The sequence below is a fragment of the Neovison vison genome, chromosome 1 (assembly GCF_020171115.1).
Source record: "Neovison vison isolate M4711 chromosome 1, ASM_NN_V1, whole genome shotgun sequence".
Classification (NCBI taxonomy): domain Eukaryota; kingdom Metazoa; phylum Chordata; class Mammalia; order Carnivora; family Mustelidae; genus Neogale; species Neogale vison.
The window spans coordinates 236,361,057-236,386,848 of NC_058091.1; the positions used below are offsets into that span (position 1 = coordinate 236,361,057).

Below are 25,792 nucleotides of genomic sequence, written 5' to 3' on the forward strand. Positions count from 1 at the left end.
GGGAAGGCAGAATCATGCTCCCCGGCAAGGCATGACTCCAGGTAAAATCCTCCAGTTTTCTATGATCCCCTAAACCTCTCTTGCCTATACTGTCCTGAGCTTGTAAAATGCTTGTATTTTCATGAAATGTATTCAGAGTGTAAATACAATGTACATCAGGAAGTGTAGTATTCTAATAAATGCCTACGGGCACACAGGCAAAGTTACCGTGAGAAAATACTTGACAACATCTTAACCTTTTAGTTCCTAAGGAAGGTTTGAAGAGCCAAGAGCTATTTGATGAAATTCGAATGACCTACATCAAAGAGCTAGGAAAAGCCATTGTGAAGAGGGAAGGGAACTCCAGCCAGAACTGGCAGCGCTTTTACCAACTGACAAAACTCTTGGACTCCATGCATGATGTAAGTGTCAGACCTAAGTCCCAATGTCCAGAACATTGTCTAGAACGCTGGGTTAATTATAATTACATACAATCTGATTAATTGATTATATGTAATGATACATCAATAGTTTCGGTTTCGTTTTGATTTTTTTCCTGTTGGCGGATTTTGGTGATGGTTGGAGTTCACCTTGTCAGCCTCAGTTTGGCACATGTTTCTCCGAGGGGCAATTATGAAATATCGTTTCATCGAGTCATGTGCTTAGAATATCGTGATGCCAGTACAGAATTTAATGGCAGTGTCAATGTCAAATTCCCTGGTTTTATAGGACTAATCAATTAAATTAGCATATGTCCTTCATTTATTATTATATTAGAGTTCACCGTGATGCACTGACGGCCGTGTAATTCTATATACAATTCTAAAGAATCCAAAATGTGCCTGGTACCCAAATGTCCACTTTATTTAACCAAACTATTTTATCTGGTGGATTCCAGCAAAGATTGGTATATTCTAGATCAAATGTATTTTCTGAATTAGCGGCCAAAAAAGCACAAGATGTTCCTACTAGTAAGTTTTTAAGAATAATCGTTTGTATATTTTTTTTCTCTTGCAGGTGGTTGAAAATCTCCTTAACTTTTGCTTCCAAACATTTTTGGATAAGAACATGAGTATTGAATTCCCAGAGATGTTGGCTGAAATCATCACCAATCAGATACCAAAATATTCAAGTGGAAATATCAAAAAACTTCTGTTTCATCAAAAGTGACTGCCTTAACAAGAAAGGTTGCCTTAAAGAAAGTTGAATTTATAGCTTTTATTGTACAAACTATCAATTTGTCCTGTAGCGGTTTTGCTGTTTCATTTTGTTCCTTTCTGTTTTTGTCGGGTCTTTGTTTTCATTTTGTTTTAAATACGCACTACATGTGGTTTATAGAGGGCCAAGGCTTGGCAGCAGAAGCAGGTGAGCCATCGCTTGTAAGTGGTGGGAAGAGTAGAGAGTGATAGGTAGTTGGTGGATCCCAGAAATTAGCTGCAGTCATGGGGGGTGATCTCCACTGTCAGGGAAGGATGGCACCTAAACCGCCAGTGCCCGAAGTCTGTGTGACAAACTTTCTGCTCATACTTTTCACAGTTGGCTGGACAAAATTTTCTAGACTTTTTGTTGGTGTATTTTCCCCTGTATAGTTAGGATAGCATTTTTTGATTTATGCATGGAAACCTGAAAAAAAAGTTTACAAGTGTATATCAGAAAAGGGAAGTTGTGCCTTTTATAGCTATTACTGTCTGGTTTTAACAATTTCCTTTATATTCAGTGAACTACGCTTGCTCATTTTTTCTTACATCATTTTTGTATTCAAGTTATTGTACAGCTGTTTAAGATGGGCAGCTAGTTCATAGCTTTCCTAAACAAACTCTAAACATTAATCTTCTGTGTGAAAATGGGTTGGTGCTTCTAACCTGATGGCACTGAGCTATCAGAAGACCACAAAAATTGACTCATATCTCCAGTATTATTGTCAAAAAAGCTCATATTTTGTATATATCTGCTTCAGTGGAGAATTCCCTAGGTTGTGCAAATTAACCGCCCTAACTGGAGGAGAGCGCCTAGTCCAGTGACCTGCTCGGTAAAATGACGGTTGCAAATGACTAATTTAAAAACAAAAAACCAAACAAACAAAAAACTACCAAGAGGCCCTGTTCGCACTTAATGCCCTATCTCTGCTATGGCTAGATGGCAAGAAAGTCAGCCAACGATCATTCAGGACCTTTTGCTGTATAAGTTCTTAAAAAAGTCAGGATTCCAGATAATCAGCTGAGACACAGCTGAGAGATTTGAATCAGATCAAGTATTTCCTCTCACACAACTTGACCCCCCAAATAAATCTCCAATTAGCAAGCGTAGCCAGATACCCATTTTCACATTCCCATCCATCACCAATTGGTCTCTCTTTCCTGGCAGTGCAGGAAAGCTCAGCTACTGATTTTTGTGATTTCGAACTGTCAGACTTCCATGTTTGTATGACTACACATGCCTCTTATCCCTCCGTGTGCCATAGAGTTTAACAAAAGTCTTGTGAACTCCTCCTCACTGTTGAGAATGATCATTTTAAACAAAATAGAAGCTGTAGTAGCCCTTTCTGTGTGCACCTTACCAACTTTCTGTAAACTCAAAACTTGTATTTACTAAGCCACAAGAAATCTGATTTCTATTTAAGGTGGCCAAATTATTTGTGTAATAGAAAACTGAAAATCTAATATTAAAAATATGAAACTTCTAATATATTTTTATATTTAGTTATAGTTTCAGATATATATCATATTGGTATTCACTAATCTGGGAAGGGAAGGGCTACTGCAGCTTTACATGCAATTTATTAAAATGATTGTAAAATAGCTTGTATAGTGTAAAATAAGAATGATTTTTAGATGAGATTGTTTTATCACGACATGTTATATATTTTTTGTAGGGGTCAAAGAAATGTCGATGGATAACCAATATGATTTATAGTGCGTGCAAGCATTCATACAGGCAGCAGTGGTCTCAGAAACGCCACAGGTTTGCTCTAGGGGGAGGGGGACATGGAGACTGGCCCCTGTGTGCCACGAAGGCTGCCGAGGCTCCGTCCCATTCAGATCACAGAGCAAGTCATCCTCTGCCTCCCACGGTGGGCGATTGCCCTCCTCATTCCCACAGCCAGTCTGTCCAGTCTGTCCACCCAGGTGTGTGGGTGGAGTCTCCCCTGGCTCCAGTGTGCAATTGGGGTGGGGGGGGCAGAGAGGTGGTGCCCGCCGGCCCACCCCCTCCCAGAGCTCCCTCATAGCAGGGCTACTTTCCCGCAGAGCACAGAGCCCCTCCAGCAGTGAGGTCAACACAGGGGTTTCAGGACTTTGGCAATAAGACGCGTAGAGGTACCAGCAGTCTGTAAATAGTGCAAAATCCCATAGGTTGCCAAATAATACACTAATTCCTTTCTATCCTACTAGAGTTGATTTCCAAACAAATGAGTACATGTTTGTTTTCTTTGGATGCTTTTTTGAATGTTATTTGTTATTTTTCAGTATTTGGAGAAATTATTTAATAAAAAATGTAATCATTTGCTTTTTGAATGCTCTCTAAAAGGGAATGTTCCTTTTGTAATGGTTTAAATTGATCTCAAAGTATTTTAAGATGGTTTATAACCCAGAAGGATGTGAAATTTTTGGTGCCTAAGAAATACCGCTTGGATATTATTATCAATGACAGTGTTAAGTTCCAAAAAGAGTTTCTGGAAGGTAAATTATTCTTCATGTATGGAATGGTAAATGGTTAAAACCAGAAAGCACATCACATGTTACTCTTATTTTAGTCCCAACTTCGGTTCTCAAAAAAACAGAGCTCAGTGAAAAAAAAGAGATGTGTACTTGGTCAAAAGAAAATCAACTAACATTTGTAAAACTAGGAGGCTGTATCCTGCATGGAAAAGAAGTTGTGCCCTTGTGAAATAAGTGGGAAGGAAGAAGGTTGTCTTAGCTATGTTTGAGTAGAGTCACAATTTAAGTGAGAAAAGATCCGGTGCTACTGGAAAGCAGCTTCATTTTCTATGTGGGTGGTGTCTTGCCATCCCAAACTAAGTTTGTAGCAACTTCAGGGAGACTTGGAAACATGCCAAGGTGACTTACAGCAAATCCTGAAAAGCATTTTTAATTACTGGTGGAAAAATGTGTCCTTCTCAGTGTTTTTAGGCCTTGCTGGGGAACACCGTAGAAGTGCTTGTCTAAAACTCTGGCAGGGGAACCTGAAAGGGCATCTACCTTCTGGAGAAGGGGAGTAAATAAAGGACACCCTAAAAGGAATGCTAACATGACTCGTGTGTGAAGAGCTTGAAAGCATCAGGTGAGCTCTGGGTGTGCGTGCAGAGGAAAGCCGACCTTGCTTCAGAACTCCGGGGTGGGGGTTGGGGGGGGGATGTGCAGTTTTACCCACCTAAACCACCTCTGCTCCGTTAGTCTTAGCTTAGTTTTGTGTTTAATACCATAAGCGACGTCACTGTGGAATGAACAGTAAGATTAGACTGTGGTCTGTCAAAACTCCAGAACCCCGGCAGCCCTCAGTGAGATTTCCAGTGTTGGCCGGTCACCCTCGAGATTGTAGCTGTCAATGGATGTGTTTCCACGCGCCTGGTTTGAGAGTTGGATGGGAGAAGAGGAGTGTAAGGAGGACACTTTAACCACTTTGAATGGAAGTTGCATCATTTTCCAGACTGTGATCAGTCAGCCTGGTCCACCAGGGATTAGTGACCAGGTTTTTCAGGAAAGGATTAGCTTCTCGCTAGAAAATGCCTGAAAGAAGGATTTTATTTTCTGATGAAAAGCTGTATGAAAAGCTCCTCAAATAACTTGCTTAACTACATATAGACTCAAGTGTGTCAATATTCTATTTTGTATATTAAACAAATGCTATATAATGGGGACAAATCTATATTATACTGTGTATGGCATTATTAAGAAGCTTTTTCATTATTTTTTATCACAGTAATTTTAAAAATGTGTAAAAATTAAAACCAGTGACTCCTGTTTAAAAATAAAAGTTGTAGTTTTTTATTCATGCTGAATAATAATCTGTAGTTTAAAAAAAAATGTCTTTTTACCTACACAGTGAAATGTCAGACTGTAAAATCTTGTGTGGAAATGTTTAACTTTTATTTTTCATTTAAATTTGCTGTTCTGGTAATACCAAACCACACATTTGTATTGAATTGGCAGTAAATGTTAGTTAGCCATTTATAGCAATGCCAAATATGGAGAAACATCATAATAAAAAAAAATCTGCTTTTTCATTATGTGACTCCAACATGCTTTTGTAGAACTCAATGCAGTTCCAATTTTTCCTACCTTTTTTTCTCCTTCTTCTACTGAAGGCAGAGTTATCAACTTCAGGCAACTTTTAAGACACTGAAAGGGATACTGACATGTCAATGGCTAAAGGGGCAGAAATCCCAAGTAAGCTTCACCCTGCCTCCAGAGACACCGACCATCCCGTCCACACCTCAGATGGTCCAGTGCCAATTCCTGCAAAGGGTTTGAAGGCAAGGAAGAACCCACTCCCGAGGTTCTCCTACTCTATCAGTCTTTATCATGAAAAGTGACATTTTATGTTAACAGATGTTATCTAGCCAAAATTTTTGCCTCAGCTTAAATTCTTTCTCCCAGAGAAGAACATACTTAGTACATGTGGCAGCACAGAGGCACAGTATAAACCCTAAAGACAGAAGGTGCTCACGTGGTAAACCAGCTCTTCTATACAACCTCTTGAGTATTTCCCCAAAGTACCTCTGTGTTCAGGTTAGACCCATGGACTGGATGATATCACCGACAAACTTTCCTATGAATACTCTTTTCTCCACCACTGACTTCCTTTACCGAGAAAAAAGGCACTATGATTTAAAAACCAGATTTGCCTTAGTCGTCGTAAGTATACCAAGCGTTTGCTACATACCCGGTTCACTAGGTGATAAATACTGAAGAAAGAGTAGATAGAGTAAAATACTATCTCTACCCTCAGTTAGAACACGTGATTGGAAAAGTGTGTCTAGCAAACCATCCCAGCACTTGGCGCTGCAGAGGCCCCGGTCCAGCAGCAGCGTGCACACACGGCACTGCCTCAGTGTCCCCAGCAAGTAGCAGAGCTAAAGAACACCCTCATGCACATCACACCAGCGAGTCCTCACCCAGAGCACGCATGAAATGAGAACAAATGTGGAGGAAGATACTAAATCCATTTATAAAAAAAAGAAACAGGCTCAAGAGTTTAAACAACTGGCTCAGAGCGACTAACACCCATTTTACTGAGGTTTGAAGGGAAAGTCTATAATGAAGCCATGTATCCCACGTCTGAGAGCATGCCTCTTGGCCACAAGCCTCCCAGGGAACTGATTTTTTCTTTTCTTAGATTAATGTTTTACATTTACTGAGCATTCACCCAAGTGCGGGGCATCGTATTTCAATACATTATCTCATTTAACTTAGCAAAGCTACAAATCAGCAATGTGAAATGCTGTCAACTACCATGATTACCTTCATTGCATTTATATAAGGAAATGGGGGCTTACAGAACTGAGTTCCTTGCCTAGGGTCACAGAGCTTTGAAATAGTTAAACAGAACCTTAAAAAAAAAAACACAAAATAGGGCATCTGGCTCCAGAGTTCATGTTCTTAAGCACTACTGAGAAATTATTAATATGAATCTCCTAACTAGATTAGAAGGACCCATACGGAGCATTCTGTGTCAGGCCTTGTGACATGATCTCGTTTTAATCTAATCCTTTCTGCTACCATGTCAATTTTGAGTTAGACATTGAACAATGATATTTCCTTCTCCTGGATGCATGTGTCTTAGCCCCTGGGGATGTTGCTGGTCAAAACCAGTAACTGCCCAGAGATGATAATATACTTGACTTTGTCAAATATCCAAAAAGGAACCTGTCTCATCAACAGCCACAGGAAAATCAACCAACATTTCTTCAAGGGATGGGCTGGGGGCATATGGGCTATTGGCCACTGAAGAACAAAGTTGCTTACAAAGGAAAACTGATGCAGGTCAACAGAGGAATCATGTATACACACTGCAAATTAGCCAAAAGCTTTTCTAGGATCCTTCAAGTGTCACTGTCTCAAGTCCTGTCTCAGTACACATGCGGCTGTGCCAGAAATAAGAATCAGGGCCATCGAAGACTATTAGGATTGTTGGCTAGAATTATAAGGAACTGAGATGAGAATAAAACTCCAAAACAGAGAAACGGGGAGAGTGTGCATAAAAATCAAATAATGGTTCACACAAGATGAGGCTGTGCTGTAATTCTCTCCTGATGAGTTTCATGGCGCACTATGTGGCGGGCATGCTCGATGAGTGAATTTAAAGACCACAAAGGCAATACTAAAACTTCAAGGTGAGGTTTCTGCCCCTAAGGAATCAAAGATGGCAGCCACATGGCTCATCAATTCTACTTTGTATCTACTCAAAAGCAATGAAAATGTACACACATGACATGCGTGCAAATATTCACAGCAGCACTATTCATAATAGCCCCAAAGTGCAAACACCCCAGTGATGAGGACATAAACAAAATGTGACATATCCATACCAGAGAACATAGCCATAAGAAAGTGACATAATGCATGCTCTAACATGGGTGAACCTCAAAACCGGTATGCTGAGTAAAAAGTCAAACACAAAAGACCCCATGTGACTTGATTTCACTCATACAGGATACAGAAGCAGATACAGAAGCAGATCAAAGGTTGCATGGTGCTTGGGGATGGCGACAGGGCATGGGTGACAGTAGGCATGAGGGGACTTTATGGGGAGATGGAAGTGTTCTAAAACTGGATTATACTGATGGTTGCACAACCCAGTAAACTTAATAAAAACTTTATGCGATTGTACACTTACAGTGAGAAAACTCTGTGGCATGTATGTTATCTCTATGTTTAAATAATTGTTTTAATATATAACGGTCTGACAAGCAAATGTATAGCTTCCATTTGCATTAGAAGCCAGTATGAAGTACTTTGAATACATAAAGACATATGCAGCTGTTTTTCTGAGAAGCCTACAGAAGAGGTTTTCATTGTGCTGGGTGTTCAAGGATCAATTAAAGTTCATAGCACAAACAAGGGCTTACTTGGTAGTAATAGATTTTCCCAATATTTTTTTCAGAATATATAATTTTACTTATAGTCAAGAATGTATCCCCCTAATATTTCACTGATACTGTGTTGTACTAACCCTGAGACAGCCACCATGTGCAAAGCAAACACAAACATGACAAGTAAAACTAGCACATGTGCTCATTTTAAATACAAAAGGATTTGTGGCTCAAATACTAGGTGTTAATAACTAAGACCTTAGTACTTACAACTTTATAATGAGAAAAATCTGGGACCAAGTCTTCTGTCTTTTAACTAAATCTGTGACCTTGGGAAAGTTCTATAACCACTCCAGTTCCACATGAAAAATGGAGTAACATCATCTTAAAGGAATGAGAGAAGTAAATGAGATACAGTATTGAATCTGTTAGCTTAATGTCCACCACACAAGAAGTGCTCAAGACATGTTAGCTGTTTTTTAACTACTCCTCAAGAAAATCTAAAAGGGGAATTTTTTTTCATGCTCTCCCCAAAAATACACAGAAAAAGTGAATGATGAAGAATGATGTAAACAACAGGACTATATATAAACTTTCAACCTCACATACCCTAATAAAGTAAGGTCACACACAGGATTGGGGAGACTGTTAGGATACCGGCCTGCATTTTCATTATGTCATACATTCCCAACTATCAGCCCTTGGCAAGGGTCATCCAGAAGTGACTGTTCTTTCAGAAAGGGTCTTCCTTTTCCAACGAGTATCTCATAGCACAAGAAGAGCAGTGCGAAGGCAATTAAAGGAAAAGTGGCAAAGTTACAGAATTTTATACAGCATTCTTCCTGGTCAATAAGGAGACTGCCAAAAAAAAAAAAAAAGGCAACCGCCCTTTTCCTCTTATCCCACATGCAGAGTTCCCCCAGGCTCTCCCTCTAACTGAAGCATATAAATACAAACTAAATTGCCTCAATTGTCATTAATGAGAGGGAGAACAACCGAACTCAAAATCACTACTATAAATATCTTTTTTAAATACACCCAGCAGAACTGAACACATGTCCATATAAAAACTTATATGCAAATATTCAGATCAGCATTATTTATAAGAAACCAAAAAGTGGAAATAATCTAAATGTCCATCAACTGATAAATGGATAGATGAAATGTGGTATATCCATACAGTTAAATACTATTTGGAAACAGGAATGAAATACGGGGGCATGCATATAACACAGATAGACTTTGGCAACAGTATGGTAAGTAAGAGAAGCCAATCACAAAAGACCACATATGTTATAAATCCATTTATATTAAATTCCAAAGTAGATCTGTGGTTCCAGGGACTGGGGGGAGAGGAGGAGATAGTGAGGAGTGACTGCTTAATGGGTACTGGGCTTCTTTTGGGGGCTAGTGAAAATGCTCAAAAATTGTATTGATGGTTGCACAACTCAAAGAATATGAAAAGCCTTTGGAATTATACATTTTAAGTGGGTAAATATTATGGTATCTGGATTATAACTCAAAAAAGATGTTCAAAAATAGAAATATGTAACCAAATTAGCCCTCTATTAATTAAACTGAATTTGTACTTAAAAACCTTTCCATCGGGATGCCTGGGTGGCTCAGTTGGTTAAGCAGCTGCCTTCGGCTCAGGTCATGATCCCAGCGTCCTGGGATCGAGTCCCACATCGGGCTCCTTGCTCGACAGGGAGCCTGCTTCTGCCTCTGCCTGCCATTCTGCCTGTGCTCGCTCGCTCTCCCTCTCTCTCTCTGACAAGTAAATAAAAAAAAAATTAAAAAAAAAAAAAAAAACCTTTCCATCAAGAAAATTCCAGGCCCAGGGGTGCCTGGGGGGCTTGGTGGGTTAAAGCCTCTGCCTTTGGCTCACGTCATGATCCCGGGGTCCTGGGATCGGCCAGCATCAGGCTCTCTGCTCGGTGGGGAGCCTGCTTCCCTTCCTTTCTCTCTGCCTGCCTCTTTGCCTACTTGTGATCTCTGTCTGTGAAACAAATAAATAAATAAAAACCTTAAAAAAAAGAAAAGAAAAGAAAACTCCAGGCCCAGATGGTTTCACTGGTCAATTCTATTCAACATTTAAGGAAGAAATAATACCAATTCTACAGAAACTTTTCAAAACAAACAAACAAACAAACCTGAAGAGGAGGGAATAATTCTCAATCCATTCTGTGAGGCCAGTATTATTTAACCTGATACCAAAATTACCTGATAATTAGAAAACTGCAGACTATCCTTCATAAACATAGACACAAAAATTCTAAACAACACTTTAGCATGTAGAATCTAACCATATTAAAAGGATGACACACCATGACCAAGTGGTTACCCCAGGAATACAGAGTTGGTTTCAAGATCAACCAATATAACTGACAATAGTGGAAAAACTAAGAAAGAAAAATCCAGAAGATTATCCTAACAGATGTAGACAAAGCATGTGATAAAGCCCAACATACACTCCTAAGTAAAAGCTAATAAACTCTCAGCAAACTAGGAATAAAGGGAACTTCCTCAACATAATAAAGGGCATCTACAAAATACCTTCTGTGAGTACTGTACTTAATGTGAAAAGACTGTTTTTTCCCCTTCTAATTTCAGTAACAGAGAAAAGATGTCCACTCTTATTATTTCCATTTAAAACTACACTGGAAGCTCTACCCAAAACAGGCACACAAGAAAGAAAGAAAAAAGCATTTAGATTAGAAAAAAAAATCATCTTTATTCATAGACCAAAGTATCATCTATGCTAAAGTTTTGTGGAATCTATAGGAATACAAGTAGATTTTTAAGAAGTCAAATACAGAATTATAGAACCATGAAATTCCACTCCTAGATATAGACACAAAAGAACTGAAAACCAGTCCTCAAGCAATACATGCATGTTCATAGTAGAATCATATGCAGTAGAGAAAAGGTAGAAACAGCCCACATGCCCATCAGTGGATGAATGGATGAATGAATGAGTAAGCTGTAGTACATATCAACAATGAAATCTTATTCAACCATAAAAAGGAATGAAGTACTAATTCATGGTATAACATGGATGAACATCCAAAACAATATGCTAAATGAAAAAATGACACATAAAATTTCACATATTGTTAGATTCCATTTATATCACCTCTAATAGATCTATAAATACAGTAAGTATATTTTGATGGTTTTCAGGGGCTAAGGAAAAGGGATAATAAGGAGAAACTACTTTATGGATTAGAGTTTTACTTTGGGGTGATGGAAACATTTTGGACCTGATGGTTATACACTATGACTATACTAAATGCCACCGAATTATTTCCTTTTGAATGGTTAATTTTATGTTATATTAATTTCACCTCAATAACTTAGTTTTTAAAAACTGCTGGAGGAGAGTGCCCAAGGTGGTGAACAGGGAAACTCTGGACTCACCTCCTCCACAGACACACATTAATTTATGGAACAATTCTTCCTAAAGAACTGAGGGCTTATTGGCCTTTTGTACAATAAAAGAGAGAGAGAGAGAGAGAACAGAGAGAATAGCAAGAGGGACAGAGAGATGGAGACTCAGTAATGAAGGGAACCCATACCATAGCCCTATGAACTGCAGTAGGAAGAAATAGTACAGAGAGACCTTGAGCAGATTCATATCCCTGGGGCACAGACAAAAAGCTAAGGCTTAAAAGAGCAAGTAGAATATAAAAGATCCAGCCTTAGAACCCTGCAAAATGTCAGGGGAGCTACTTGAACACTTTCTGAGTGGAAAGGGCTGGTAAACACCATGTTTTATGCTCCCCCTGCACCTTAACAGTAGAGATCAGAGCACAGACCCAGTGCCACAGCTGGGCATCCTCCTCAGTAATCCGAGTTGAAGAACACTGTAACCAAAATGAAAAGTACATGAGAGGGAATCAACAATAAATTAGAGAACACAGAGATCAGCAGTCTGCAAGGCAGGTTTAATGGAAAGCACCCAAACTGAAAGGCAAAAAGAAAAAAAGAATTGAAAAAAAGAGAATAGGTTAAGGGATCTCTTGGACAAAATCAAGCAAAGAAACATTCACATTATAGGGGCTCCAGAAGGAAAAGACAGAAATGAAGGAGAAGAAAAATTATTTGAAGAAATAATAGCCAAAAACTTCCCTAACTTGGGAAAGGAAACAGATAGCTTCAGGTAGCACAGAGAGTTCCAAACAAGTTAAACTTGAGGAGACCGACACAACATGTAATAATTAAAGGGACGCCTGGGTGGCTCAGTTGGTTGGACAACTGCCTTCGGCTCAGGTCATGATCCCAGAGTCCCGGGATCGGGTCCCGCATTGGGCTCCCAGATCCATGGGGAGTCTGCTTCTCCCTCTGACCTTCTCCTCGCTCATGCTCTCTCTCACTGTCTCTCTCTCAAATAAATAAATAAATAAATAAATAAATAAATCTTAAAATATACATATAGTTCAATAGAAAAGACTAGAGACTCCAATAAACCCACATTTATACAGAGACCAACTCTTCACACAGGTATAGAGGCAATGCAATGGAAAAGAGTCTCTTTAACAAATGACTAGAACAATGAGCTATTCAAGTTCTAAAAATGAACTTGGATCCATACCTTGCACCACATACAAAAACCAACCCAAAATGAACCAGACATAAATGTAAAACTTAAAGCTATTAGACAGGATGAAACATAAGAGAAAAATCTCTGACCTTCAGTGATGAAGATTTCTTAGACATGCACAGGAAGCACAACCCATAACAAAATGAATTGTGAGATTAGATTTCAACAAAATTTAAAACGTACACTCTTCAAAACACACTTAAGAAAAGAGAACTCATAAATCAGGAGAAAAGTCTTTTTAAGACATAAATCCCTATAAGGATGTATGCCTAGAATATGTAAAGAGCTCTTCAAAGCTCAACAGTAAGCATTAAAAAAAAAAAAAAAAAAGGCAAAATAGTTGAAGAAATGCTTCACCAGAGAAGAAAAACAGAAGAAATAGGCATACAAAAAAAAAAAAAAAAGATCATCAATATATATTATGGAAATACAAAACAAACCATAGTAATATAATACTACACACCTATTAGAGTATTAAAATTAAGAAGACTATATCCAACGTTGAATGTGGAGGAACTAGAACTCTGTTACACTGAGGATGGGAAGAGACAATGGTACATATGCTACAGAAAGTAGTACAATAGTTTCCTAAAAAATTACATATATGCTTACCCTATGCTCTACACATTCAACTTCCAGCTATTTACCCCAAAGAAAAAGAAGGTATGTCCACAGGTTTGTTCATTTGTACACTAATACTCATAGTAGCTTTACTTGTGAGACACAATAGAAAAAGTCCATCAATAAATGAAAAATAAATAAATTATGGTTAAGTAATACAATGGAATATTACTCAGCACTAAAAATGAAAGAAAGATTGATACATTTACTAGCTTGGATGAATCTCAGAAGCACTGGGCTAAGTGAAAGAAGCCAAACACAAGAGACTTCAGACTGTATGTTTCTATTTAGATGATGCTCTATAAAGGTCAACCCAATAAATGTTTTTATTTAGATGATGCTCTATAAAGGTCATCTATAAAGATGATGCAACAGAAATCTGATCTGTGCTTGCCAGGAGCTGGGGATAAGAGGGAAGTTACCACAAAGCTGAGAACTTAACAGACCGGTGCCTTGATTGCTGTGTTGATTGCATATGTTTCCATAATATGTGAGTCTGTCAAAACTCTCAGTTGTACATTAAGTACAGTGAACTTTACTGTATGTAAATTACGCCTCAATAAACACGAAGTTTAAAACAAAAACAAACTTCAGCTTACAGAATCTGATATAACTGCCCTTAGAAATAAGACACAGACCTAAATCATTTCTTAAAGAACATTAGGCACTACAAAAGAGTTCATATAAAGGTTCTCATATTAGAAATAGAGACCATCACAAACATGTGTAAATTCTATTTTCCAACTAAAACACTGAAGTTCTTTCAAAAAGTCCTATTTTAAAGTCCCCCAGACCACCACCACACAAGTCCTTATGATGCCTCAGCCAAATGACAGCAAAAATCTGCTCACTGATTTGTCTCACTGCCTGCAAACATGCCTCCACACTGCTTCCCACACTTTCCTCCCCAGACAAATCTGGCCATGCAGGCCTTCCATTCAAAAGCTTCTGATGCTTCCCCATAGCATAAATGTTAAACCTGTTGTGATGAGCGCTGGGTGTTGCATGGAAGTGATGAATCACTAAACTCTACAACTGAAACTAATATTACGCTGTATGTTAACTAAATGCAACTTAAATAAATACGTAAAAAAACAAAAACAAAAACAAAAACAAAAAATACCCAAAGTCAGGCAAGGCCCTTCTCAGATTAGTCTTAGCTTACCACTTTAGGCCCCTTCTGTTCATTCAGTCTCCCCAACACGAACTTTTAACCCAATATACACAAACAAACTTTAACATCATTTCATGCAGACCACTTCGAATTGCACCTTGCTATCTCCCCCAATGCCTTTGTATCATCAGGCTCAGAGACCCGCCCTTGCCTTAACTGTTGTCTCTCTTAAGGTTCTTCTATAAAATCTCATCTTGGGGAAGACTTTTCTTGGCCTTTTGCATCAGCACACACCTTCTTTACAGCATTCAGCACACATTCTTACAATATGTTCACTTGTTCACAATCCAGATCTTCTCAAGGACGGGTACTCTGCCTTGATTTAGGGCCTAGTTCCATTCTAAATGAATGGGTGCTTTAGTGAGAACTTATTCAATGAATTTTTTTTTTCTTACCACTAAAGCAGTGGAAAAGCAACTGTTGAAAACTTTGTACCATTTTTGTTTGTTTGTTTATTAAAACATTCTACATTTTGAAGATGCTGTTGTGAGAGACAAAAAATCAAGAAGTGAAATCATTAAGTCTGTAGGAGCTATTCATTAGTTGTATTACCTTGGGCAATTGCTAATCTTTTTGCATATATTTTCCAGATATATAAGTAAGAATATTAACAATATTGATCTTCAAAGAGATAATGCAAATACCATAATGTAATAACTCATTCTGAAAGGGTTTTTGTAATCTATTAGGGAGCTACACAAATTTTTAGTAGTAATAGGGGAAAATTACTATTTTTTCAGAAGTCAGCAAGATGGCAGAATAGAAATCCCTGGCCCCTCCCCATCCCTACCTCCACAAACACACTAAGTCAACAATTCATGGGAAAATTCCCTTGTGAGAAACCTAGAAACCTGTTTTTTTTTTAAGAAAATATAAACAAAATTGACAAACCTTTAGCTAGAATAAGGAAAAAAAGAAGACTCAAAATAAAATAGATAAAAGACATTACAAGTGATTTCACAGAAATTAAAAAATCTTAGACTACTAGGAACAATTAAATGCCAACAAGCTGGACAACATAGAAAGATGGATACATTTCTGGAAACACATAACCTACCTAAAGCCAATCATAAAGATACAGAAAATCTGAAGAGACCTCTAACTAGAACAGAAACTGAATATCAAAAACCTCCTGACAAAGAAAAAGCCCAGGATCAGATTACCTCAAAGGTAAAGTCCATCAAACACTTAAGAAGATTTAAAAAGAATTAAAAGTATTAAGAACAAAGTCAGTCCTTCTTAACTCTTTCAAAAAAAAATAGAAGGAACGACTCCAAACTCATTTTATAAGGCCAACATTATCCTGACACCAAAGCCAAAGACATCACAAGGAAAAGGAAACAAAGCAACACAAAAATGACAGGCCATTATCTTTGACGACTTTAGATGTAAAAATACTCAACAGAATACTAGCAGACCAAATTCAGTAGATCACAAAAAGGATCATACATTATCACCAAGTAGATTTATCCCTGGGATGAAAGGATGGTTCAACCATATGAAAACCAACGTGATATATACCACATTAACAGAATAAAACATAAAAATTACAGAATCATATCAACAGATGCAGAAAAAGCATTTGACAAACTTCAACACTCTTTCATGATAAAAACACCCAACAAACTAGGAACAGAATAAAGTTACTTCAACATAATAAAGGCCATAAATAAAAAGCTCACAACTAACATCACATTCAATGATGAAAAACTAAAAGCTTTTCCTCCAAAATCAGGAACAAGTCAAGAAGACTAACTTTAGCCACTTCTAGTCATTCTATTAGACTATAGCATTGCAAGTCATAGAGCAATTATGCAAGAAAAATAAGTAAAAGCCAGTCACAGTGAAAAGGAACAAGTAAAATTACCATTATTTGCAGATGACATGATCTTCTGTATTGAAAAACCCTAAAGATTCCATCACAAAACTGTCCTATTAAGCAAATTCAGCAAAGTTGCAGGATACAAAAACAACATCTAAAAATCAACTGCATTTCTATACATTAACAACATACTATCTGAAAAGGCAATTAAGCTAACAATCCCATTTACAATAGTACCAAAAAAAAAAATACTTGGGAATCAACTATGGAGGTGAAAATTTTGTACACTGAGAACTACAAGACACTTATCAAAGAAATTGAAGGGAGGGGAGCCTGGGTGGCTCAGTGGGTTAAGCCGCTGCCTTCGGCTCAGGTCATGGTCTCAGGGTCCTGGGATCAAGTCCCGCATCGGGCTCTCTGCTCAGCAGGGAATCTGCTTACTCCTCTCTCTCTCTGCCTGCCTCTCTGCCTACTTGTAATCTCACTCTGTCAAATAAATAAATAAAATATTAAAAAAAAAAAAAAAGAAATTGAAGGGAAAAAAAAAATGAAAAGATGTCCCCTGTGCATGGATTAAAAGACTAAGTATTGTTAAAATGCCTATACTGTCCAAAGTGATCTATAGATCAATGCAATCCCTATCAAAATTCCAATAGCATTTTTCTACAGAAATAGAGAAAAAAAATAATTCTAAGACTGATAAGGAAACATAAATGACCCCAAATAGCCAAAATAATCTTCACAAAGAACAAAGCAAGAGGCATCATGCTTCTTGATTTCAAAATATACAGGCATACCTTAAAGATATTGCAGATTAAAAAAAAAATAGTGTGGGTTCAGTTCCAGACCACTGCAATAAAGCAAATACTGAAATAAAGCAAGTGAAATTAATGTTTTGGTTTCTCAGTGTACATAGAAGTAGTGTTTATACTGTAGTCTGTTAAGTATACAGTAGCATAATGGCTTTTAAAAACCAACATATACACCTTAATTTTAAAATACTTTATTGCTAAAATATGCTCGCCATTATCTGAGCTATCAATGAATCATCATCTTTTTGTCAATTGAGGGTTTTATTTCCACATTAATGGTTGCTGACCTGCCAGGGTGGCGGCTGCTGAAGATTGGAATGGAAGTACCTTCTAAAAAGACAACAGTGAAGTCGGCCTCCTTAGCAGACTATCCCGGTCACAAGAGATTTCACTGTAGCAAGCTAAACTGTTTAATAGCATTTTACTTACTTTCAAAATTGGAGTCAATCCTCTCAAACCCTGCCACTGCTTTATCAACTAAGTTTATGGAATATTCTAAATCCTTTGTTGTCATTTCAATCATCTTTACACCATCTTCATTTTCACCATCTCAAGAAACCCTTTTCTTTGCTCATCCATAAGATGCAAGTTCTTATCGGGACGCCTGGGTGGCTCAGTTGGTTGGACGACTGCCTTCGGCTCAGGGCGTGATCCTGGAGTCCCGGGATCGAGTCCCACATCGGGCTCCCAGCTCCATGGGGAGTCTGCTTCGCTCTCTGACCTTCTCCTCGCTCATGCTCTTTCTCACTGTCTCTCTCTCAAATAAATAAATAAAATCTTTAAAAAAAAAAAAAAGATGCAAGTTCTTATCTATTAAAGTTCTATCATGAGATTGCAGCAAATCAGTCACATTACAGACACCACTTCTACTTCTAGTTCCTTGCTATTTCCACCACATTTGCAGTTCCTTTCTCCAATGAAGTCTGGAACCCCTCACAGTCATCTTTGAGGGCTGGAATCAACTCCTGTGAATGTTGATAGTTTGTCCTTGAATCACAAATGTTCTAAATGGCATCTACAATGTCGATTTTTTTCCAGAAGGTTTTCAGTTTACTTTGCCTAGATCCACCCAAGAAATCACGATCTCTGGCAGCCAGAGTCTTATGAAATATATTTCTTTAATAACATGACTTGAAAATCAAAATGATTCCTTGATCCATGGGCTTCAGAATGGATGTTGTGTTAGCAGACATAAGAAGAACATTAATGTCACACTGTACATGTCTGTAAGAGTACTTGGGTAACCAGGTGCAGTGTCAATGAGCAATAATATTTTGAAAAGAATCTTTTTTTTAAGCAGGTTTCAATACTGGGCTTAAAATATTCAGTAAACCACATTGTAACCAGAATGCACTGTCATCCAGCTTTGTTGTTCCATTTACAGAGCACCAGAAGAGAAGATTTAGAATCACTCTTAAGATCCCTAGGATTTTCAGAAGGGTAAATGAACACTGGCTTCAACTTAAAGTCACCAGCTCCATTAGCTCCTACCAAGAGAGTCATCCTGTCTTATGACATTTTTTTTTTAAGATTTTATTTATTTATTTGACAGACGGAGATCACAAGCAGGCAGAGAGGCAGAGAGAGAGAGAGGAGGAAGCAGGCTCCCTGCTGAGCAGAGAGCCCGATGCGGGGCTCAATCCCAGGACTCTGGGATCATGACCTTAGCCAAAGGCAGCGGTTTAACCCACTGAGTCACCCAGGCGCCCCTGTCTTATGGCATTTTGAAGCTAGGTACTGACTTCTCTCTAGCTATCAAAGTCCAAGATGGCATCTTCTTTCAACAGAAGGCTGTTTCATCTACACTGAAAATCTGTTGCTTGGTGTAGCTACCTTAATGAATTACCTCAACTAAAACTTCTGGTAACTGAAAAGCCCAACAAAATGAGGTATTCTTGTATTACAAACATACAGTAATTAAGTAGTACAGCAGTGGCAGAAAGAAAGACATACAAACCAATGGAACAGAAACAAGAGCCCATATATATGGTCAACTTATCCTCAACAAGGGTGCCAAGAACATACATCAGGTAAAGGACAGTTGTTCTTCAACAAATGGTACTGGGGAAACTGGACATCCTCATGCAAAAGAAATTGTATTTTGACTTCTAGCTCATACTTTACACAAAAAACAACTCAAAACTGATTAACTATTTAAATAGGCCTAAAACTGTAAAACTAGAAAAAACCTTAGGTAAAATTTTCATGATAATGGTCTTGACAACTATTTCATGAATATGACACCAAAAGCACAGGCAATAAAAGAAAAAATTTTATCTAAAATCTAACTAAAATGTTTATTTCTACACTGAAGAAATAATTAAGAGTGAAAAGTGCAGCCAACAAAATGAGAGAAAATATTTACAAACCATTTATCTGATAAGAAGTTAATTTCTGATATATGTAAGAAACTCCTACAACTCAAGAGCAAAAAAATACCCCCCCCAAAAAAACAAGCTAAAGACCTGAATTTCTCCAAAAAAGATATATAAATGGCCAACAAGGATATGGAAAGGGGGCACCTGGGCAGCTCAGCTGATTAAGCATCAGACTCTTGATTTTGGCTCAGGTCATGATCTCAGGGTCCTGGGATTGAGCCCCACATTGGGCTCCACATTCAGCAGGGAATCTAATTGAGGATTTTCTTCCTCTCCCACTGCTCTTCCTCTCCCTGACTCTCGCTCATTCTCTCTCTCAAATAAATAAATAAATAAATCTTTATTTTTCTAAAGATTTTTAAAATTTATTTATTCATGAGAGACAGAGAAAGAGAGGCAGAGGGAGAGGGAGAACCAGGCTCCCCAAGGAGCAGGGAGCCCAATGCAGGATTTGATCCCAGGATCCTGGGATTATGACCTGAACCAAAGACAGATGCTTAACCATCTGAGCCACCCAGGCGCTCAATAAATCAATCTTTAAGAAAAAAAAACATGAAAAGATTTTTAGCTTCATTAATCAGGGAAACGCCAATCAAAACCATGGTGAGATACTGTATTATACCTATTAGGATGGCTATCATCAAAAAGTCAAAAGACAGCAAATGTTGGGGAGGATGTGGAGAAACTGGAATTCTTGTACGCTATTGGCAGAAATGCAAAACAGTGCAGTTCCTATAGTGAACAGTATGGAGGTTCCTCAAAAAATTAAAAACAGAAATAGCATATGAACCAGAAACCTCACTTCTAGATATATATACAAAAAAATTGAAATCAGAATCAGGACATGAATGGGTCAAGAAAATGTGGCACATACGTACAATGGAATGCTATTCAGGCTTTAAAAAGAAGGACATTCTACCATATACAACAATACAGTTGAACCTGGAGAACATCCTGCTAAGGGAAATAAGTCAGTCATTGAAGGACAAATAAAACATGATTCCACCTACGTACCTAAAATAGTCACAGGGTCAGAGAGTAGTAGTTACCAGGGGTTGGGGAAGAGGGAAATGGAGGATTGCTAATCAACAGCCATAAGTTTTCAACTGTGCAAGATATTTTCTAGAGATCTGCTGAACAACATTGTGCCTAGTTAACAATATTATACGTACACTTAAAAATTTAAGACAGTAGAAAAAAATCACTATTTTTCTGGATCACAGAGCCCTCTCTGAAAAAAGAGTTTAATGTATAATGTTAATAAATAATTTGAAATTAACTTCAAAGTCAGAAGCCAGGGTGACTTATATAGCATAAAAGAGAGTTTCAGTACTCCAGGCATTTAGTGATGCCTTTGAAAGTCTGTGTTTAGCTGGTGTTTCAGTAATATTATTTAACAATCTAAGGTATTAAAAATAATCTTGGGCAGGAGAATATAGTCAAGAAATTAATTTTTAAATTTTATCTAAATAATGAGCTTTTATAGATACAGCTGGAGCTCTCAATAAAATCCACCTAAGAGCTGGCAAAAGCTCAAGCTATAATTAAGAATGTTCAAAGATTGGGGCGCCTGGGTGGCTCAGTGGGTTAAGCCGCTGCCTTCAGCTCAGGTCATGATCTCGGGATCCTGGGATCGAGTCCCGCATCGGGCTCTCTGCTCAGCAGGGAGCCTGCTTCCCTCTCTCTCTCTGCCTGCCTCTCCATCTATTGTGATTTCTCTCTGTCAAATAAATAAATAAAATCTTTAAAAAAAAAAAAAGAATGTTCAAAGATTAACCTATAAACAAACATAAAAGTAGAATTATTCTAATTGAAGCCTTCAGGAAGGTCAAAGACAAAATGAAGACTTAGATTAAAACACTCAATTTGGGGGCACCTGGGTGGCTCAGTGGGTTAAGCCTCTGCCTTTGGCCCAGGTCATGATCCCAGGGTCCTGGGATCGAGCCCCACATCGGACTCTCTCCTTGGCGGGGAGCCTGCTTCTCCCTCTCTCTCTGCCTACCTCTCTGCCTACTTGTGATCTCTCTGTCTCTCTCTGTCAAATAAACAAATAAAATCTTTAAAAAAAAAAAACCACTCAGTTTGTGTTGAATGGGCCTCTAATCCTGAAGGCATGAAAATATGGTGGCTGTACTTTTCCAACAGCAAAATGCAGTGTGTCAGCATCCACTAGGATTGTTATAATTAAAAAGACAGACAATAAAGAGTGTTGGCAAGGATGTAGAGAAACTGGTATGCCCAACCATTCTTGTTAATGTAAAATGGTGTAGTCACTGTGTAAAATAGTTTGGCAGTTTCTCACAAAGTTAAACACAGAATTACCGGATGACCCAGCAATAGCACTCCTGGGTATATATCCAAGAGAAGAGAAACAAAAGGGCTACATAAATACTTGTATATGGACGTTCAGAGCAGCAGTAGTCGCAATAGCCACAGGTAGGAAAAACCCAAACATCCATCAAATGACGGGATAATTAAGATGTGGTATATCCATACATGGAATACAGTTCACCTATAAAAAGGAACGGAGTACTATTTCATGCTACAACATAGGTGAACCTTGAAAATATTATGCTAAGTGAAAGAATCCTATCACAAAGAGCACATATTGTATGTCTGCATTTATAAGAGATGTCTAAAATAGGCAAATCCAAAGAGACAGGAAGTAGATTAGTGGCTGCCAAAGGCTGAGGACAGGTAGGATGGGGGAGTGACTATTAATGGGTACAAAGTCAGATACTTGTTCTCTGGCTAATGTACAGTTCCACAAATGGAGAGACAGCTGTTAAAATTGTCCTCTAATTAGCGGGTAGGATGGGGGTGGGTAGGCTGCTCCCACCTAAGTGGAGGCTGCCTGCTTGGGAACCTGGTCCCTTTCTGTGACAATACCTCCCAGGAAACTCTGAACTTCTCCCTGCCCCCAACAAAGGAAGTTATTACTAGGTTTCTTCATTCAAAATCTACCTATTTACCCCAAAGAAATGAAAATATATGCCCTTGCAAAGGCTTGTACATCAGTGTTCATAGTAGCTTTATTTGCAGCGGTCGAAAACTGGAAAGAACCAAATAAATGTTCATTAGCAGTGTCTGGATAAGCAAATTGTAATATATTCATAAAATGAAATACTATTCACTGATAAAAAGAATGAACTCTGATACAAGCAACAACATGGACACATCTCAAAAACATGTTGAGTGAAAGAAGCCAGGCACAAAAAGCACATATTATATAATTCCATTTATTTGAAATCTTATAAAAGGCAGACTAATTTATACTAACGGAAAGCAGATGAGTGGTTTCTGAGGAGCCAGGAGTTACAGGTGGGGTAGAAACTGGCTGGTGTACGCTGAGAGGGAATTTTCATGGGTGATGGAAATGCTATCTTGACCAGGGCGGTGGTAGTGGTTACAAGAATATATATAGTTTTCAAAACTCATTAAGCTGTTCGTTTAAAATAGGTACATTCTATCACATGTACCTATTTTAAACGAACAGCTTAATGAGTTTTGTAAATTACGTAAATCATACCTCAATAAAGTTGATTTTTTTTAAAAAAAGCAATGAAAAGGGGTGGGAGGTTGGGGTACCAGGTGGTGGGTATTATAGAGGGCACAGCTTGCATGGAGCACTGGGTGTGGTGAAAAAATAATGAATACTGTTTTTCTGAAAATAAATAAATTGGAAAAAAAAAAGAATCTATAACCATTGCAATAAAAAGCAACTTCTGGGAAAAAAAAAAAAAAAAAGCAATGAAAAGGGAAAAACCTGACACACCAGCCCGCTCGGAGGGGTTTCGGACAGAAGGGAAGGAGCCGCGCCGCGTCGTCTGCCTCCCCGCGCGCCGCGGGCACTTCTCCCGGGCCTCCCCGAACTCTCCCGCGACCTCTGCGCGCGCTCAGGCCGCCCTCCCCGCCGCGGGCCGCGGACAACTGCAGGGGTGGGGCGCGAAGAAAGTTTGCGGCTGCTGCCTCCGGCCTCCCGCCCCTCGCCTAGGAGGCTCGCCGCCCGCGCCCGCCCGCTCGGCCTTGCCAGGGGCCGCGTCCCGCCCCGAGACCGCCGCCATGAACAAGCTGTCCGTGGGCAACCTCAGCGAGAGCGCGACCCCCGCGGACTTGGAGAAAGGGTTTGCGGAGCACAAGATCTCCTGCAGCGGCCAGTTCTTGGTCAAATCCGGCTATGCCTTCGTGGACTGCCCCGACGAGCGCTGGGAGAAAGTTGGCCGTCGAAACTTTCTCCGGGAAAGTCGAATTGCCAGAAAAACGCCTCGAGATTGAACACTCGGTCCCCCAAAAACAAAGGAGTCGGAAACTTCAGATTCGAAATATCCCACCCCAGCTCCGTTGGGAAGTGCTGGACAGCCTGCTTGCTCAGCACCGTACAGTGGCGAACCCCGACAGTGAGACGGCGGTGGTGAATGTCACCTGTTCCACCCGGGAGCAGACCAGGCGAGCCATCATGAAGCTGAATGGCCACCAGCTGGAGAACCACGCCTTGAAGGTCTCCTGCATTCCTGATGAGCACATAGCCCAGGGTCCTGAGAACGGGCGTCGAGGTGGCTTTGGCTCTCGGGGTCAGCCCCGCCAGGGCTCCCCTGTGGCAGCGGGGGCTCCAGCCAAGCAGCAGCAAGTGGATATCCCCCTGCGGCTCCTGGTGCCCACCCAGTGTGTGGGTGCCATCATCGGCAAGGAGGGGGCCACCATGCGAAACATCACGAAACAGACCCAGTCCAAGATAGACGTGCACAGGAAGGAGAACGCAGGTGCTGCGGAGAAGGCCATCAGTGTCCACTCGATCCCCGGAGGGCTGCTCCTCTGCCTGTAAGATGATCTTGGAGATCATGCACAAGGAAGCCAAGGACACCAAAACGGCTGACGAGGTTCCCCTGAAGATCCTGGCCCATAATAACTTTGTGGGGCGTCTCCTTGGCAAGGAAGGGCGCAATCTGAAGAAAGTAGAGCAGGACACAGAGACGAAGATCACCATCTCCTCGTTGCAGGACCTCACCCTCTGTAATCCCGAGAGGACCATCCCCGTGAAGGGGGCCATCGAGAACTGCTGCAGGGCCGAGCAGGAGATCATGAAGAAGGTTCGGGAGGCCTATGAGAACGACGTGGCCGCCATGAGTCTGCAGTCACATCTCATATCCGGCCTGAACCTGGCGGCCCTAGGTCTTTTTCCAGCTTCGTCCGGCGCGGTCCCGCCGCCTCCCAGCAGCGTCACTGGGGCTGCTCCCTACAGCTCCTTTATGGCCCTGGAGCAGGAGACGGTGCAGGTGTTCATCCCAGCGCAGGCGGTGGGGGCCATCATCAGGAAGAAGGGAGAGCACATCAAACAGCTCTTGCACTTCGCCAGCGCCTCCATTAAGATTTCTCCTCCTGAAAGTCCTGACTCCAAAGTTCGTACGGTCATCATCCCTGGACCCCCAGAAGCCCAATTTAAGGCTCGGGGAAGAATTTATGGAAAACTCAAGGAGGAGAACTTCTTTGGTCCCAAGGAGGAAGTGAAGCTGGAGACCCACATCCAGGTGCCGGCGTCCGCTGCTGGCAGAGTCATTGGCAAAGGTGGCAAAACGCTAAATGAGTTGCAGAATTTGACAGCGGCCGAGGTGGTGGTGCCAAGAGACCAGACTCCGGATGAGAATGACCAGGTCGTCGTCAAGATCATTGGGCATTTTTATGCCAGCCAGATGGCACAGCGGAAGATACGAGACATCCTGGCCCAAGTTAAACATCTGCACCACAAGGGACAGAGTAACCAGGCCCAGGCACGGAGGAAGGGACCAGCGCCTCCCTGTCACATCGACTCAAGGACAACGGGCTGAAGTCGAGAGCGCGTTCTCCCCAGCAGGCCTGAGAATGAGTGGGAATCAGGAACACTTGGGCCGGGATGTAGATCAGGTTTGCCCACTTGCTTGAGAAAAGACGTTCCAGTGAGGAACCCAGATCCCTCGGCCCTACACGCCCAACCAATTGGCCCGACACTGCCCACCCCTCAGGGTGTCACCATGGCGATTCTAGCTCAGGGTGCTTTTAAACGTGCATTGTTGAAGTAAGTTCTCCAGGTCCCACCGAGAGGGTGGGTCAGACCCCAGTGGGAAGAGAAATAAAATTTCTTTCAGGTTTTTTCAATCACTCAAGAGGGGTGTTTCAATCAGCCTCAAAAAAAAAAAAAAAAAGCAATGAAAAGAAAGCTAACCTATTGATGACCCTCACGTGTATATGTATATATATATATTTATGTAACATACCAATATTAACATATATATTTCCTGCTTAATTTTAGTATAATTGACAAATAAAAACTGTATATATTTAAGGTGTACAATGTAATGTTTTGCTATACATATACATTGTGAAATGATTACCACAATCAA

At 39.9% G+C, this 25,792-nt stretch overlaps 2 protein-coding genes across 8 annotated transcripts in view; both read left to right on the plus strand.

Moving 5' to 3' along the window:
- Positions 1-5,200, plus strand: part of NR3C1 (nuclear receptor subfamily 3 group C member 1) — a 122,088-nt gene extending 116,888 nt beyond the window's left edge. For all 7 annotated transcript variants that reach the window (XM_044225328.1, XM_044225302.1, XM_044225292.1 and 4 more), the window contains exons 8-9: positions 244-401; positions 997-5,200. In XM_044225328.1, coding sequence (XP_044081263.1) covers positions 244-401; positions 997-1,149 — 311 coding nt within the window. In that variant the 3' untranslated portion in view covers positions 1,150-5,200. The remainder of the gene's footprint in view (positions 1-243; positions 402-996) is intronic.
- Positions 5,201-23,480: 18,280 nt separating this feature from the next.
- Positions 23,481-25,299, plus strand: LOC122901369 (insulin-like growth factor 2 mRNA-binding protein 1). Its single transcript, XM_044240798.1, is given in 3 exon segments — positions 23,481-23,627; positions 23,629-24,210; positions 24,212-25,299. Coding segments are annotated over 3 exon segments (1,758 nt in total). The 3' UTR covers positions 25,241-25,299.
- Positions 25,300-25,792: the final 493 nt, after the last annotated feature.